Raw genomic sequence first — 16,312 nt, 5'->3', positions numbered from 1 at the left:
CTTATAATATAATAACAGCAACAATTCATTCATCAGTGAAGTTTCTATCCATTATCTATCATCCACATCACAGATTATACATTTCTGAAGCTGAGTATTAAGGATACACAACACAGCCTCACCAGCAGGCAAGGGAAAAATGACGAATTTAAATAACTTTAAATGTGAATTTCATAATGGCATGAAGCCAGAATCTGCCAATGAATACATTTATTCATAGACATACAGAAATTGCGAGTGTATGCAGTCACACACAACCATGTTGCTGGTTGCTGCTGCCTGTGTTGTTATGTGGCAGTTGCTGCTGATACAAATGTACCTTTGTTGTTGTTTGGTAAGTTACTGCCACTGTTGCTGTTGCTTAGTGATTGCAGCTTTTGTTGTTGTTGTTGTTGTTTGTTGGTCACTGTTGCTGCATTTGTTGTTTGACAGTTGTTGCTGCCATTTTTATCTGGCGGTTGCTGCCGCTTTTGTAATTATGCTGGTGGTGTGGATGGCGACAGTGGTGGTTAAAACTAATACTGCATGCTGAACGATCACATGACCATGCTGAGCTTATCACATGACTATGCTGCAAGCTGGGCTCGTTCATGTTTAATCTTTTGTCTAGCTTGGGGCAAATTGAGTATTTCCTTCTCCACGAGCATCAAATCCTCGCCAATTCAAAGATGTTGAGGGGGAGGCACAGACAGAAATATTTATCCCTCTCTTAAGCCAGCGGCTCATACAAGAGGCAGCACTCTGAAAAAAAAAGGGGGATTGTACGAGCGATTTGTAGTTGTCTTTTCTCCGACCCAAAGCCGCCTAATCACTGTCATTAAAGCTTAAATACGGACACAAAGTCGTCGCTGACGGAGAACTATCTCACCTGAGGAGGGTTGTACGCCACCTTGTCTCTCTCTTCTAAGTGACGCTTGATGCACGCTAGCTGCTTGCTCCTCGATTTCCACCTAATCAAATTTGATAGAGGGAGTGTGTGAGTTCACATTCCTAATTCTATCAAGTGTCTTCTGGTGTGTCTGCCACATACTTTAATAATGACAGTAATGAAAAAATACAACTTGTGCATTCTAAATGAAAGAAATCAGAGAACATCATGCAAACGAATCTCGTAAAAGTGGAAATTTTTGTGAGAGTAGTTTTTGGCGCTCAGCCGGGAAAGATGTAGCTTGCATGTTTTTAATTCTGTGAAATCAGAAATATAGTATTACATATAGCAAGCAAAAAAAAAAATTGCATGTTTACATTTTTGCACTAGTTTCATGTTGCGAGAAGTGTGCGAAAATTTCCACATTGCAAAAATTTCCACTTTCACAGAAGTTAATCTCTCAAAGGTTAGGCAATCATATGTTGTTGTTTTTTGGTGCATACAGCATACCAGTAAAATTGTTCCTTAAATTTAAGAATTATGCAGCTTGATAATTATAAAGCCTATATGACATGTAGTAATTGCCATTATACAAATAGATCTACACCCACACAGTAAAAAACATAAACACACATGTAGTATGGGTTGCATCTCACAACCCTGAAAAAGGCCATACAAGTATTGACATACACAGTAATGTAAAATGTGCACTAAGTTCTCTCTCTCGAGGTATACACTAAAACCTGTATACCCTGACAAATTAAAGGACAAGTTCACCTTCAAAAACATAAGGATTGAGAAAATGCAACAATATTAGTAGAACACATCAGTGAAAGTTTGAGGAAAATTGGACAATCGATGCAAAAGTTATGAATTTTTTAAATTTTTGTGTTGGAACCGCTGGATGAGGAGACTACGACAGCTTGTGAGTCATATGCGTACAACAGTATAAAGAAAATGTAAAAGAAAATTCAACATATTTTCACTTTTTTCAAATAATAAAAGAGCACTTGACTTGCCTCTTTCTAAAGGCAGGGGGAATAATATTACCAATAACATGTGTCGGTAAGGAGTCAGGGGAATGTGTACTTTTTTCAAAAGATGGAATTTTGTGAAATTCTCTTTATATTTTCCTTATATTGTTGTAAGCATGTGACATCTAAGTTATTCATACACAGCAGTAGTCTTCTCATCCAGCGGGTACTGCACAAAAACTTCAAAAATTCATAACTTTTGAACGGATTGTCTGATTTTCCTCAAACTTTCAATGATGTGTTCTACTAATATTGCTACATTCTCTCAATCCTTATGTTTATGAAGGTGAACTTGTCCTTTAAGGAGAGTACTGTATAAAAGGTTGCTATTGTAGATATAATGTACAATGTAGGTGGCAAATAGGGACAAACTGGCAGCCCATTGGAAGTTAGAGCTGTAATTATATCACACTCATGCCTCCCAAACATATATCAATGTAAGAGGCCACAGAATAGTAGTAGCTATTTGAGAGATACATCTTGAAAAATCCTACTTTCTAGTTTCAGGATACAATATCTTCAGTGATTTACCATGCCATAAACTTTGACATCGCAGATGAAAACGTAACTTCTTTTTCACTCCGTTAACATGGATCATAAAATCTCACCTGTGTCTTAGTCTGTGAATGTACTGCACTTCTGTTGTAAACCTTGTGTTCACATGGAGCTTGCACTCCGGCTGGGTGAAACAAAGCAAAGCACGACAGTTGTAAATCATCACCCCCACTTTCACTTTCTTTCAGTTTCAAACACAACAGATTTTGAGGCTCCAAATGAACCAAAGTGGACAACTTATTAAAGAGATGTTTCTCACCTGATTACTCAGTCAAGTGTCAAATGGAACACTATGGCTCATTTGTTTCACTCTATTATACAAAATGGCTTGACAGTCTACTTCTTTACTTCATTGACGTTTGGATGATATGTAGAAAATTAGTAATCTTAGCCGTGCCAGCTCCATATGCAATGGCGCACATACCTGCTCAGATTTGGCCTTCCAGATTATCACAGGTAAAGGCTTTCAGAAGTTTTACCAACAATCCTAACTCAGAATATCAACACAACCTACAATCTGTATCTAGACTCTAAATGCTTCTGCAGTTGATTTATTTACATGAAGGACATATTTTGGCCTATCTTACAGGCAGCTGTCACCAAGAACATACACACGGCCTACGCTCTAGAGCAAGAGTATCTACAACCAGGTAAATGTCTGATATTTGGAAGCTGATGCCGACAGGCTAATGTGGCTCTCTTACCTTCCATCCATCAGGAGGAATAACCCTGCATATTCCATAGGTACTGAGCTGTTCAGCGATTGACTCCATGAAGGTCACGGGGTCACTCCACTCTTCGGGACTTGGTCTCAACACCAGGCCCTCCTGCACGTCCTTCACAAACTCACATGGTCCCGTCGGCACGTCCTGCTTGGCGGCACGGGCCGGCGACAAGCCATTCTTGGTGCGATTCCTCTTCGGCGCCTGGGCCTGGGACTTCTTTGGTGACTTTCGCTGAGGTGCAGCCGGAGCCGTGACCTTTGGTCGTGCCATCTCCTTGTCATTCTTCAGGAGCAGCGGGTTCCTGACCTTCTTGGACTGGGTGGTGGCTTCCTTCTCTCCCATCTCCTCTTCATCCTCCTTGATCTTCAACTCAGTCAGCTTCCTCTCTATCTCACAGTTGAGATGGGGCTTGGGGGAGATCATACTGTCTTTCCTGAGAACATTGTTGTTGAGGGTGCAGTTGGTGAGCGGGATGGTCAGCTTCTTGCTGATGCCGTTCGTCGACAGGATGGTGTTCATGGCGTCTGCTTTGTCCAACAAGGAGTCCTCCATCTCCACGGCCTGCACCCTGTCCCGTAGCATCATGGAGCTGTTCCGCAACTTGCGGGAACTCCTCCTCTTGAACTCCTTCAGTTTCTTCTGCCTTTTGGCCGTCTTCAAGACCTCCTCGAGGGCGTCATCAATGGCAAGGTCTCGGTCGCCATTTTTATGCTTCGACGGCACCTTCAAGGAACAATCTTGTGAGTGGCATGAGCACTTCTTTTCCTTGCGCTCTCTCCTCGTCCCTTTCAAGAGCTTGATTTGACTCAAAAGGGTGTGTCCATTGGCAGGACCTTCCAACTTCTCCAAAACGTGGTTGGACCCATTCAGGACACCCCTTCGCTCCAACTTGAGCCGATCGGACTTCCTGCCTTGCTTCTCCCTCAACTTGCTGTGCCGATTCTTCGGAGCCTCCTTCTTGCGGCAACTCTTGGCTGTTGAGGTAGCAGTGGGGGTTTGGTCCCGAGTGTTGGCTAGTCTATGGTTAGTGTTGTTCAAAGGCACGCAATTGTTTCGACCGGAGGTTCTCCCTGAGGATCTGCCCAGGCTGGCCTTGGCATTGGTCTTCCTGCTGGGCCGGAGGGCATCCTTGCTGCTGTTGGCCTGGCAACGCTTGTTCTCCCAAGGAATGATCGGGATGAGCGGGGGTGGATGTCTGTTGTGGGGGATGGCCAGGATTGGTGGAGGCACTGGGGAAAGGCTTGGAGGCAGCTGTTGGGTGCTGCCCAAAATGCTCTTCTGATTCGTCTTGAACGAGTTTCGAAGATTCTTGGTCAACTTCCCAGATGCCTACATCACAAAGAAAGAAAGACAAACAAATTTAGCTTCTCCAAAATATTGAAAGCACACAAATTAATTGCATTTTATAGGTACAGAGTAAAAATTTGAAGTCAGGGTTTGTACTGATCACCATCGAATTTAGAAAAAAAAATTGCCCCTACGAATACAACTATTATCTTGTAATAGTAGTAATTAAAGTAAAAATAACAATACTGATAATATCAACAACAATAATAGTAACTGGACGAAGTGTAAATATGCATCTCTGCTTGCATGACCTGTCAAACAAATACATATTAAAGTTAACTTGAAATTAGACTGAGATGGAAGATGTGATGTTGGGTCAGCAATGGTTTATGAAATATTCAAACAAGATATGTCACACTTTCTACAACATCACAATTGTTCCCATAATCATGATAATTATCAATCAATTTTACAGGAGACTTCCAGATGATTATCAGACTTTTGCATTTGAACATCTATAACTTGGGTATACTTGGTACAGAGTTTCAGAATTTATAGTAATTAGGATGAGGAATAAAAATGTCTTCAAAATTCACAACAAATCACAACGAACAAGGATGATGACATAGCAGCTTCACATAAGAATGCATGATTGGGTGCTCAAGGAAGCAGAATAAAAGAAGAAAGCATGCACAAGTTCTACACAGGTGAAGTTGTTAAGCAAGTGGTATTGTAATGAAATTACATTGCTACATTACTGGTATATGTGAGCCTCGTATGTCATCGTTCTTATTCAACGAATTTTAATTTGGGTTTTTCAGAATATTGGCTTATCTACTCAAGGACTACAATACATTGTAAATTCCACAAATCTATACAGTGTACATGGCATTATCGATTTACGTATTACATGATGCAAAATTATATAAATTGTCTGGAATGCCCCTTTCACCTCTCAACTGCTTTGATCATAAAAATTCTACATGTACATAAAATACACTCTGTATCAAAGACCATTATCCAGAATTTTTTTGTATAATCACTGTTGTATTTGCTTTGTGATATGTAAGTATCCATGACAACAAGCTGCCTCCTCTTCACCTTGAATTGTCTCGCGTCCAATCTCAACCGCCGCTCCTTCAGTTTCAGCTTCTGCTGCAGGAGGGCGGGCGAGGCCCTGTTGGATCTGGGGGCCGAGGCCTTGGCGCTCCGCGGGGGCGTGGCAGTGGGCGTGGCAGTGGGCGTGCTGGAATCCTCCTCCTCCTCCCCCTCCAGTGGGAGGGGCTCGATGCCCGCGATGCTGACGTCCTCGCCGACGCCGATGCCGTCAAAGCTGCTGCCGCTGCTCTGCTTCTGTCTGGGGGACTTCTTCAGGCCCGGCCACCTGGTAGTGGGCGTCGGCTGCTTTTGAACTTTGAAAAGATCGAGACTGGGAGGTAGAGCTGATGTGCCTGAAATGAATAACAAAGTGATGAAGACATTAATGAAAACTTATGTAGTATAGTTGTGGCATCCTCTGGTATGTAAGTGTTAAATATCAATATATTTCCTTTTTAAGGAATGTTCATTTTCTGGGACTAAAACTGTGAAATGTTTTAATAAACTGTTAAAATTCAATATCTACACCATAATAAAATGGGTGTATTAAATGTTCCTCTGCAACACTGGAGTTAGCAAATTTGAATCCCTTGCTGTGATGCCCAAAGTGGATAGTCACAGTGATAACTTTGTCTATACCACTCTTCCATCTATTGCCACATGGCTTCAAACTCTACATGTGGGTTCCGGTTACACACCATTTCACTCACTCATCACAAGTTTCACAAGTTAATGAACAACAGCTGGAGAAAGTGTATGCATACACACTTTGTTGTTGTTGTTTTGCTCTCTCTCTATTTGTCCTGTCTCTAATTTTATGATTTGGGCTGATCACGGAGAGGTTAAACGAAAGCACAAACAACATACAATGTACTAGGATGATGTTCTATACATATTGCTTCTCCCTCTATTCAGCAGGTAACATGATTCCTCATGAACTCCTACATTACAAAGGGCATGCTGGCTTTCCTCCCCCTCCCCCTCCCACTCCCCCTCTTCTTCCCCCTCCCCCTCCATCTAACTTCTCCACCCTTCTCAAATCAAATGTCGTTGTTGATGTGTATACACTGGTATCAATTCACAATAAACGTCATTGTATTGAATGTACACATTTATCTACATCAGACCATTCTGGCTTCAGATCGCCGTCATTCAAGGGGAGGGAAAATAAGACAGATGCATAATACTGATGGGAGTAGCTTGGAGAGTGAATTGACAAGATGAATCACTGTAAAATCCGTATACGTCAAACATCAGTCTTCCTTTTCTTCTCCCTCACAAAAGACATGGCAATCTACGCAAACTTTGGTATTTACAAGTGGTAGACGTATCTCATGAACTCACATGCCCACATTCACACAACTGCATTGCACTCTGACGCAAAGACACGCGCAGACGACGTACAGACATGACCTTTGAAGCAAATTTGTGATGCTTACGAAGGCAGCAGCAAACAATACATCTTTCTCTCACTGCACAAATTAAGTAGAGCACACCAATTGTGGTCTCAGCTTGAACTAGATGTCGGCTAACAAGATCATTTACAATATTCAACACGTCTCTTTGTAGATTATGAAACTTCTGTCAAATCGGGGGGGGGGGGGGGGGGGCAGGGGAGGGAGATTGGGCGAACAACTCATCATGAAGACTGTTTGATGATTTACATGGGAAACCAAGTTTTTTGCCAAGTATGTACAGCTCAGAGGCACTTCCAAAATGACTCACTTAAAACTTTAGTGTGATCCACCCCCCCCCCCCCCCCCCAAGCAGGCGGCTGATGAACGAAACACAGAACACAATATCGTCCCTAATGACACACAGAATGCTGCAGATGCTGTTGAAATCTCCCAGCCTACTACGAGACGAGACAAATGCGCTTCCATTGAGAACATGGGAGGTGAATTGCTTGTTTCCTGTTTCGGCTGAAGCACCACGTACCTAGACATGCCTGCATCGAAGTTATCTCACGCCACCAGAGACATTTTGCCGCTAAGTCCTTTTCCTGCTCGCTTTCCATTATCCTCATTGCCGTTCTTTGTTCACAGAAACCAACTTTCCAGGAACAAAAGAAGAGTTCCCCCTTCCGAAGGAGGAAATAAACTCTGGGCACCAGCAGATCTCAAACACAGCATCACAATTTCTTCCACTGACCTCCAAATTAACTCAGGAGGTCCCCTTAACATAGTAAAATTAAAATGGTATTACAACATAAACTTTACAATGTGAAAAGCACAGAGCTATAAGATAAAGAATGGGAATAAGGACTCACCAGATTTTGATTGGAGGGGGGAAAAATCCCTTATATATGAACAATATAGTCGCTTATCCCTAGTATGGTTACTAGGAGGGGGAAGTGAAGAGGGTGAGTTGGATTCTATTTCAACCACATACAAATGTATCATGCAGTCTCTATGGATGACTGCTGTTTGCTGTACTCCCTAAAACCTCTCTCCCCCACCCCACCCTCTTGCTCTCTCTCTCTCTCTCTCTCTCTCTCTCAATAAGAAAGGGGAAAAAAAGAGAAAAGACATGACTCAGATTTACCGCTCTTCTAATTCGACTAAAAACAAGGCTGTGACTGAAATACTTGTATGAAAACCTAGACGTCAGATGATTGTGATGTTCATGTACAAGGAGGCCACAGCATGACAACAGATCTACAGGCCACTCAAGATTTCTCTCATCCTCCACCCCACCCTACCCCCAAGAGGACAGTCTCCCTCTCTCTACCCTTCTATCTCACCCACCGTCTCTATCTCTCTAATCCTTGTCACGTTGTTGAGTACTCTTCACAGCTTGGACATCAACAGAAGTACCACCAGATTAAAAAAAAAAAAAATCATAAAATTTGCAGTTGGGAGACACAGGCAAATACAACCACCCAACACTCTTGGCCTTTTATTGCAAACCAACTCTTTAATGCTTGAGATGATTGGGCCACAGGCATTTAAAATGCAAAACCTGTCTTGTCGGGGAAAGGGGAGTGATAAACACAGTCGCAAATAAGCGAGGGATAATAATGAAAATGTAGGTGACTCTTCTGTCACTACATTATACTGTGAATGTGCCTCTCATTAGTGGGGTGGGGGGGGGGGACGACAAGACTTTCCTTGGGTTTAAGAAAAACACAGAAGAAGTCTGCGATGTTTGTATCACGGCCATGAGGAAAATGAAACTGTCCGCGCTTTACGTAATCATAGCGTGATGACATTCCCGCGCATCCCTGGACGGTAGGACTTCACGATAGAACTGAGATTAGCACCCTTTTATCAGTAGTTGCCTTTCACCAGTCTAGCATAGATACTGCACACAGTAAAACCAGAAATGTTTGTGTGCATATTAATTTCATTAATTTCAGGAGAGCCAAGATTTTTTGTGAAATTAGAATGCACGCCAAAGTTCTTGTTTACACTACATATGCATTGAATGCCTTTCGGCAATTCACAAAGATTTCATGCCACAAAAATATCTTGCTTGACATTATTTTAGCATTCATTCTCAAACAGACACATGCAAGTTTTTCCAAATGTACACCTACATGTATGTAAATGTATGAATACATTTTTACCATCGTATATTTTGCATACATGATACAGGTAATACAGAAAATGTGAAAGAGACAGGTAGAGGAAGAGCTTGGGAGGATTGACTCAAGAGAGGATGATGCCCCAAATCGGGAAATATACTGTAAAACACGATATATTCGCGGCATGAAAATTTCACGAATTGAATCCGACGTCCTTTCTCATGGCATGAAATTTTCGTGAATTGCCACTGGCATCCAATGCATAGCGCGTAGGCAAGCACTTTCGTGTGCAATACAAGTTCGCGAATGTTGGCACTTGTGAAATTCGAGAAATTAAAATGCACACAAACATTCCTCGTTTTACAGTAGCGAAAAGACGTGAGAGCCGTTGCTGTGACGTAATTCCGGCCACCCCCTCGTTGTAGGGGACAAACCCGCATAAAAACTGATATGATGATGATGACGATGATACATACAATCTTGTAAAAACTGTACATACACGTGGCATACATATACAAATAGAAAGAGAGAGAGAGAGAGAGAGAGAGAGATAGAAAAAATAATAAATCTTTACACGTACCCTGGATTGACGAGTCATTTGCGATTGTTGAATGTCATTATGATAACAGTTTACATTGGCCAACACAAGGACAGTGTATATAATTTTATCCACTTCTGGTCAAGTGTTTTCACAATAATATTCTGGCACTTGACCAGTTTTAAAGGAGCAGAACGTGGTATAGAGCTGTGTTTTTATCCTTTGTTAGATCCTCCATCTCTTGAAAACACAACAACGCTTCAAACGTGTTGGTGTAGTTCCAATCATTACTGGTTTAGAAAGTTGAGTGTGGCGAACTATTCAAAGAAAAGAATGCACAGTTTCTATGAGTCCAGTGATCCAATGACTGTTTTCGTGCATGTTGAAAACATGCAGAAACATGAAAAGTATTCCCAGTAGAAGGTGATTTGGGTTTTCAAAAATGGAAAAATTTACATGGTGAATTATGATAAAATTCACGGCATTATTGTTCTTTGCATTAAACATTTCCTTGTTCAGAGGCATGGAAGCAATTTGAAGTCTACCCAGTCATTCAACAGTATAGTATCAGAAACTAGTAGCATGCTATTTTCTCTCAGTCCCATGAGCTCATATTGATGTACAGCTTTGATGCTTCATCACTGCACCTTGTGGCTCAGGCAGTATAGCAATGCCATGATATACTTTCGCATTAATCTGGCATAATTTCAACAAAATTGAGAGTATGGAGCCCCTGTCAGACTCTCTTGCCAGGTTCATTAATTCGAGAGAGGCGCTTGAACACACTTCAGAGTCGATCAACTTGTGACCAAAAGTAGCTACTTCTCTGTTAATGAATTTATCATAGATAATAATATTAGTAATAGCACAGCTGAAGTAGTTCTAATAATGATAATAATACCGACGATGACAACAACAATACTTACAATGATATCATTCCCATTACCATCATCAACTTTATCATTATCATACTGTTATTACTGTCATTGTTACCATTTTATTATCACCAACATTATATCATTCGCCAGTTTGGGACATGACATATGAGAATTCAGTAGCAACGATGACATCGCGTGTGCTAATGAAGTTAATCTCTGCATGAGTCGCCCATTTCTGACAGTGAGCTGAAATTACCCTATCTCCCCGATATGCACAGCCTACCGCTGTCTCCCCCACCTCTGGAATGGCAATGCGTTCCCTCTTCAGTCTACCACTTTGCACAGTTTTTGCCATTTTTCATGAGCACGGCATTCCAACAAAAGACGCAGTCTGCGACAAAGACTATCGCAGTTCTTGAAATCAACACCATTTCTCACCGATGTTGTTGTCAATCATAACAGATGATGGTATTATCACTCAAGAGGGATTCATTAGGTTTCTTTTCTCGACTGTCAATATATGTAAATGATGCTCAATTTCAACACAAGCTCACACACAAAGGTAGCCTGTAGCCATAGTTTAGAAAAAAATGTGGAAAATATGCCAATCCCTTTTCCATATTCCACACTCCATGCAAAAATTAAAAGACATTCTGTATTCAACCCAAACCATATCTGAAAGCACTTCATATTCCACCAGTTTGCCCAGCATGAAGAGGCTTTGAGAAATACACATGTAGCATTAATACAACAACAAAATTGTAAATGTTTGAATGACAAAATAAGATAATTCACTAATTGATATTGTACAACATTAAAAAAGTAGTATACTGATTAAAGGTTTGCTGCTGTCTTCAGTGGAAATATGTTTGCACATTAAAGGCATAATTTACCATTTGTAGGGTATGAAACAACAACACAGCATTAGTGCTTTAAAATAGTTCTAAAATGTGAGTGAGGGATAGAAGCAACCACTGTAAAAATTTGAATCGGTAAAATTGATGTTAAGTATTGTTTATATACAATATGTGAACAATAGTTATAATAGAAATGTTTCCACACTAAACCGTCTACAGTTACGGTTTATTGAGAAAATACAGATATCTCTTTATACTCTTTAGGCTTTATTGCGAAAATTTTATATGATAGGATGATTTGTGGTACAACAGACCTACACATATCTATTAAATGTCATATCTTGATGATTTTTTTTAATCACTGCTCCCAAAGGTAAACAGGACCTTTAATAGAAGTTCTGACACACAAATGATACTACTGGAGTTATCCACTTTATGCTGAAATAGAAACCTACGAATATGGTTTAATTTCCTCTGAAACAACCATGACAACCAGTAACACAACGGCAATTTACTATTTTCCTTTCAAGAAAGAAAGATACAGGTGCACTCAGCTCTGATAAACAAACATATCGAGATGCAATATCATCGGTGTTTATTTTCTTCTCGTTCTAATCGATCAGATCCTAGGGGACTTTGCTGCAGAAATTATTACCTTGTCATCATTAAATTGGCAACTCTGAATGTCACTGCATGTTAATCAGATGAAGATTGTAGGAACTGGTTACATGCATTTACTCTGCACAAAATCAGAAAGAAATTTGCAAACCCTGAGAAAGAAACAGGATCTTCTAAACTGTATTGCCAATTTAAGAATCATTTTTCGATTTAGTGATTAAGAGGATTGCTAAAACTTCTGTAACAAAAAAAAAAAAAAAATTATGTATGAACAACAATGAGCTTAAATGCAACCTGAGAATTTCTTTTCTTTTCTTTTACTCAACCTTAAAACAATATCAATGAATAATAAAATGAAGAATAAAAAGAATAAATGAAAGAATTACAAATAAATTTAATCATGATAAAAAGGTTTCAGTATTAAACCACACAAACATGTTTTTCTGGGTCTTGAAACAGTTAAAGTACATTATGAACACAGACGCCTTACCTCTAAGACACAGGAATGTTAAGAAGTCTTCAGTGGAGGGACAGTGGTCAAAGATGTTGGATGCCTTGCTGATGACCGATTGTCCCCCATTCTGGACTTTGGACGGTGTGCAGCCAGGACTGTAGGCCAGTGGGTAGGCAAACTTCCTCTGGGCTTGGACCTTGGCCCTGCAAAGGGAGGAGAAGGGTGAACAAAATATAAGTGTCATTCATACAGACAAAGTATCGGGATGTTGATCGCAATTTTAATACTGAGATTTTTTGCGCCTGTCAAGACAGCAATAACCCGATCATGATAATATGCCGACGAAATTGCGTATGCCCGAAATCTACTGAAATGGTGACCCTTGCCATTGTGTTTGTGCATTGTTGTGATGTGTGTTTTGTATGATGGGATAATAAAAATTTGAAATTTTAGCTGCAGCGTTCACACAATCACCATGGAACTAATTACCATGCTTTTCTGAAATCATCACTATAATTCCATAATAATCGGACAATTTCTTGGGATTCGAATAGTGATGCTGATAACGCTACTGAGTGAGATTTATATGTCCACATAGGCAAAAATCTTGAGATTTGGATCGTGATGCCAACCTTGAGATTTGTACCCCACTAATTTGTGTCTTTGCAAATCCCACTATTAAGGTCCTTTTGGTCTAGCTCAGTTTTTGTCTAATCAAAAATCATCATCCAATATATTGCTCTTCTCTAGGAACAAATTCCTTGCACGCTTGGTCAAACGAGAAGACATGTCACCTCAGCATAGACACACATACGATACTGAAGCAGAAACTTCTGTACAACCAATTTTTTTGCATTAGGTCAGTTTCAGTGCAGTTTCAGTGAACCTTATTTCGTCAAAATTCTTGAGGATGAGGATATTTTTTGCACATGATTTCAATATCTCTTATAAGTGACATATCAAGCGCGTTGTCATTTTTGAGATATTTCATCAGAACAAAAAAAATACCAAAAAATTTAATAGAGTCCCAATTTTCTCTCTCTTCTTTTCTTTAAAACAACAACAACAAATATTTCCACACTGAAATTTTTCATGTTTACAATACACACTTAATCTCTCTTTAGGGTACATTTACAGCAAACTTTTTCGGCTAGAAATATGATTTTGCAACCGTGTTTTGTGGTTTACATTTTGCTATAAACAGTAGTCGTGATTACAAACTTGGTTTCGAAACATACTGTGGAAGTGTGGTTCAAAACCTTGCTTCACTGTATGGGAAAAAAGTTTTGAAAATCTTGTAAATGCAACTGTGATCTCAAACGAGGTTTAAATGACGTCACAGTTGAGTGTTCCCTGTTTGACCTACGTGAGTAACCGCCAGGGGACAAGCTGCGCATAATGAGATGCGCAATGGCACAGTCTGAGTGAGCCAGAAACACGCTTGGGAGAAACTCTTTTATAAATCCCCCACTGTCAAACCACGTTACAAAACCACATTTCTCTGTCTGCGAAATCTTACAAACGAAGCCTCAATTCTGCAGAGAAACTTGAAAGATCTCCAATTATGGAAATTCACAACGTTTAATACGTGTACAAATGGTATGCTTGACTGCATTGAGCTCTATCGGTTACCAAGATCTCACTCTACAATTACTCTGACATCACACTAGCTGTTTGATCTGCCAGATTTTTTTTTCACTATTATTTATAATTACCTATCCTCTGTTAAGAGAGACATGATCTGAATATCAAACAAAACAGAGCACTTTGCTGTATGTTTACAATGAAGGCGGTATACAATTACAACATCTCACATAACGGTGTAACCTGCAGAGAGCAATGCCCGGATGTGATTGTTTAATCAGATACAGCAAAGATTTGATTGCATATTAGTGGGGGTGGCATGACATTTGCTCCGGCGACAATTGCTCCGGTCTTATTTTCTCCAAGGACTTAGGGTTTGGGTTAGGGTTGTGATAGGGTTTTAGGCTTACTTTGATATGAGGATTAGGATTAGGGTTAGGGTTATGTTTGTGGGTAGAACTTTAAGTTTGGCTTAACGTGCAGATATTTCACAGGAGCAATTGTCGCAGGAGCTAATGTCATGGAACCGCTAATGGGATAGTGGTAAAACAGTGGCACCATCATCTTAGTACCTTTACAAATGTGATTATTCTGACTGAGGTCATGAACTCAGAAAAAAAAATGATCCATTTAGAATTCCTTCAACTTCTTCATTCTTTATCCAACTGAACTGAAAACTTCTCTGATCTGTCCGTTTCATCATACTCCATCTTCTTCAAGTCAGTTTCACTTCGAGGGGAGTTCTTGTTCACACTCTTTTAACTTCATTCCATTTTTTTCTTTCATTGTCATCACTATTTGTAGCAAGCAATGCTCTCCCTCCGATTGATGCCTTCAAAAATCAGATGGATTCACTTGGTCGCCTCTTCTGTCATTTTGTTCCAACAAATATTGACAAACTGCAGAATTTACCGAGTGACCTGCACGTGTCAATATTTTCTCTGTCTGGAGCCCAACCCCATCCATCAGCGAAGAGTCAGAGTGAGGCGGGGGAGTGGTATGGCAGTTCATAAATCTGTTGCCTTGCTACTCTCGCAGATTTAAATCATAGCTACAAATGGCACGCTCTAATATTTAAACAGACAGTATATCAGTCAGTTCTGCATAGACCTATTCCATTTTAAAACACTGTAACTTTTGTCGGCCATATAAGGGGGGGGGGGGGGCTTCCAAAATACAATGTGTAAGAAGATAAGATGACTGTTGTCCATATTCAAGCAAACCAACAAATTGCTCATGAGTATACTTCATGTGCACACTGTATCTCACTGTAAGCTCTAAATGTTGGTTTTCAAAATGGTGCTCACTGCAACATTACTTTTTTTTTCAATAATATTTATTCACTTCCATTCAAATGATACCAAAACTAGCCATTCAATTTTGTATTACCGTACAACATAACAAAAATTATTCCGTTTTCAGACTTGGAAAAAGAAATTGATTGATATGACACAAGCACACACAGAAATACACACAAACACAAAAGTGCACACAAATGCATCATATTTGTGAACATTTGCTTCACTAATGATAAGTTCGATTGTCACATGCACATGCACAGTCTACGATTGAATTGTTAGCCAGCTCACGGCTGACTGCCTATCAACTGATTTCCCCAGGTAAGACATCTAGGAACCTGTTCAAAAAATACATATGGGCATTGCTCAATACAGCCATATCGTACAATGTATAATTAAATACTACCTTTTTCATATGTAGATTAATCACACATTACAGCAATAACCTGCTAAATGAAGATCCATATCTGAGAAAATCAGTTGTGCATACAGGGATATCTACAACCATTTCACAACCATGTGTCTTCTTCCAATTCCCAGCATATTTATCACACTGAAAAAACATATAAAAAAATCTGTCATAAAGAATGCCATAAAAGTAACAGAAACATGAGAAAATTTATCTCTAAATGGCTTCCCCTTTGTCAATCTTGTATCATCAAATTCAAATCTCTAGTAAATATTTTGTTACATTAGTGCTTGCAGGCTGTCAAAATGTATACTGCAAACAATGTTTCAAAATTTGAAGCTTTTAATGTGTTTGCCTACTGAAAGATACAATAGCAGTTTTGTTGCTAAGGTAACTCCTAATCCCATCCCCTCCCCCTCCCCCCCCCCTCCCCCCTCCCCCCTGAAATGGGGGGAAATTGTCATTAGCAAATCCACTGCTGTGCTATCTCTATAAACAAAAACACTAGCATCACTGAAAACTCATGAAATGTATAAAAAAAAAAAAAAAATGGTTCAGTTTTAGTGATTGGTCTAATCATCAA

The 16,312-nt window shown here is 39.9% G+C and overlaps 1 protein-coding gene across 3 annotated transcripts in view; it reads right to left on the bottom strand.

Moving 5' to 3' along the window:
• The window catches only part of LOC139727464 (uncharacterized), a 55,456-nt gene that overhangs the window by 20,813 nt on the left and 18,331 nt on the right, over nucleotides 1-16,312 (bottom strand). For all 3 annotated transcript variants that reach the window (XM_071638440.1, XM_071638456.1, XM_071638448.1), the window contains exons 2-6: nucleotides 12,475-12,641; nucleotides 5,571-5,920; nucleotides 3,162-4,511; nucleotides 2,511-2,581; nucleotides 869-950 (exon numbers count right to left, since the gene is read on the bottom strand). In XM_071638440.1, the coding sequence (XP_071494541.1) occupies nucleotides 869-950; nucleotides 2,511-2,581; nucleotides 3,162-4,511; nucleotides 5,571-5,920; nucleotides 12,475-12,641 (2,020 nt within the window). The remainder of the gene's footprint in view (nucleotides 1-868; nucleotides 951-2,510; nucleotides 2,582-3,161; nucleotides 4,512-5,570; nucleotides 5,921-12,474; nucleotides 12,642-16,312) is intronic.

The sequence above is a fragment of the Diadema antillarum genome, unplaced genomic scaffold, assembly GCF_040938485.1.
Source record: "Diadema antillarum isolate AM-2024a unplaced genomic scaffold, OU_Dant_1.0 scf00000017, whole genome shotgun sequence".
Lineage (NCBI taxonomy): Eukaryota > Metazoa > Echinodermata > Echinoidea > Diadematoida > Diadematidae > Diadema > Diadema antillarum.
The sequence above is the reverse complement of the archived record's forward strand: the minus strand, read 5'-3'. Positions and strand labels throughout refer to the sequence as shown.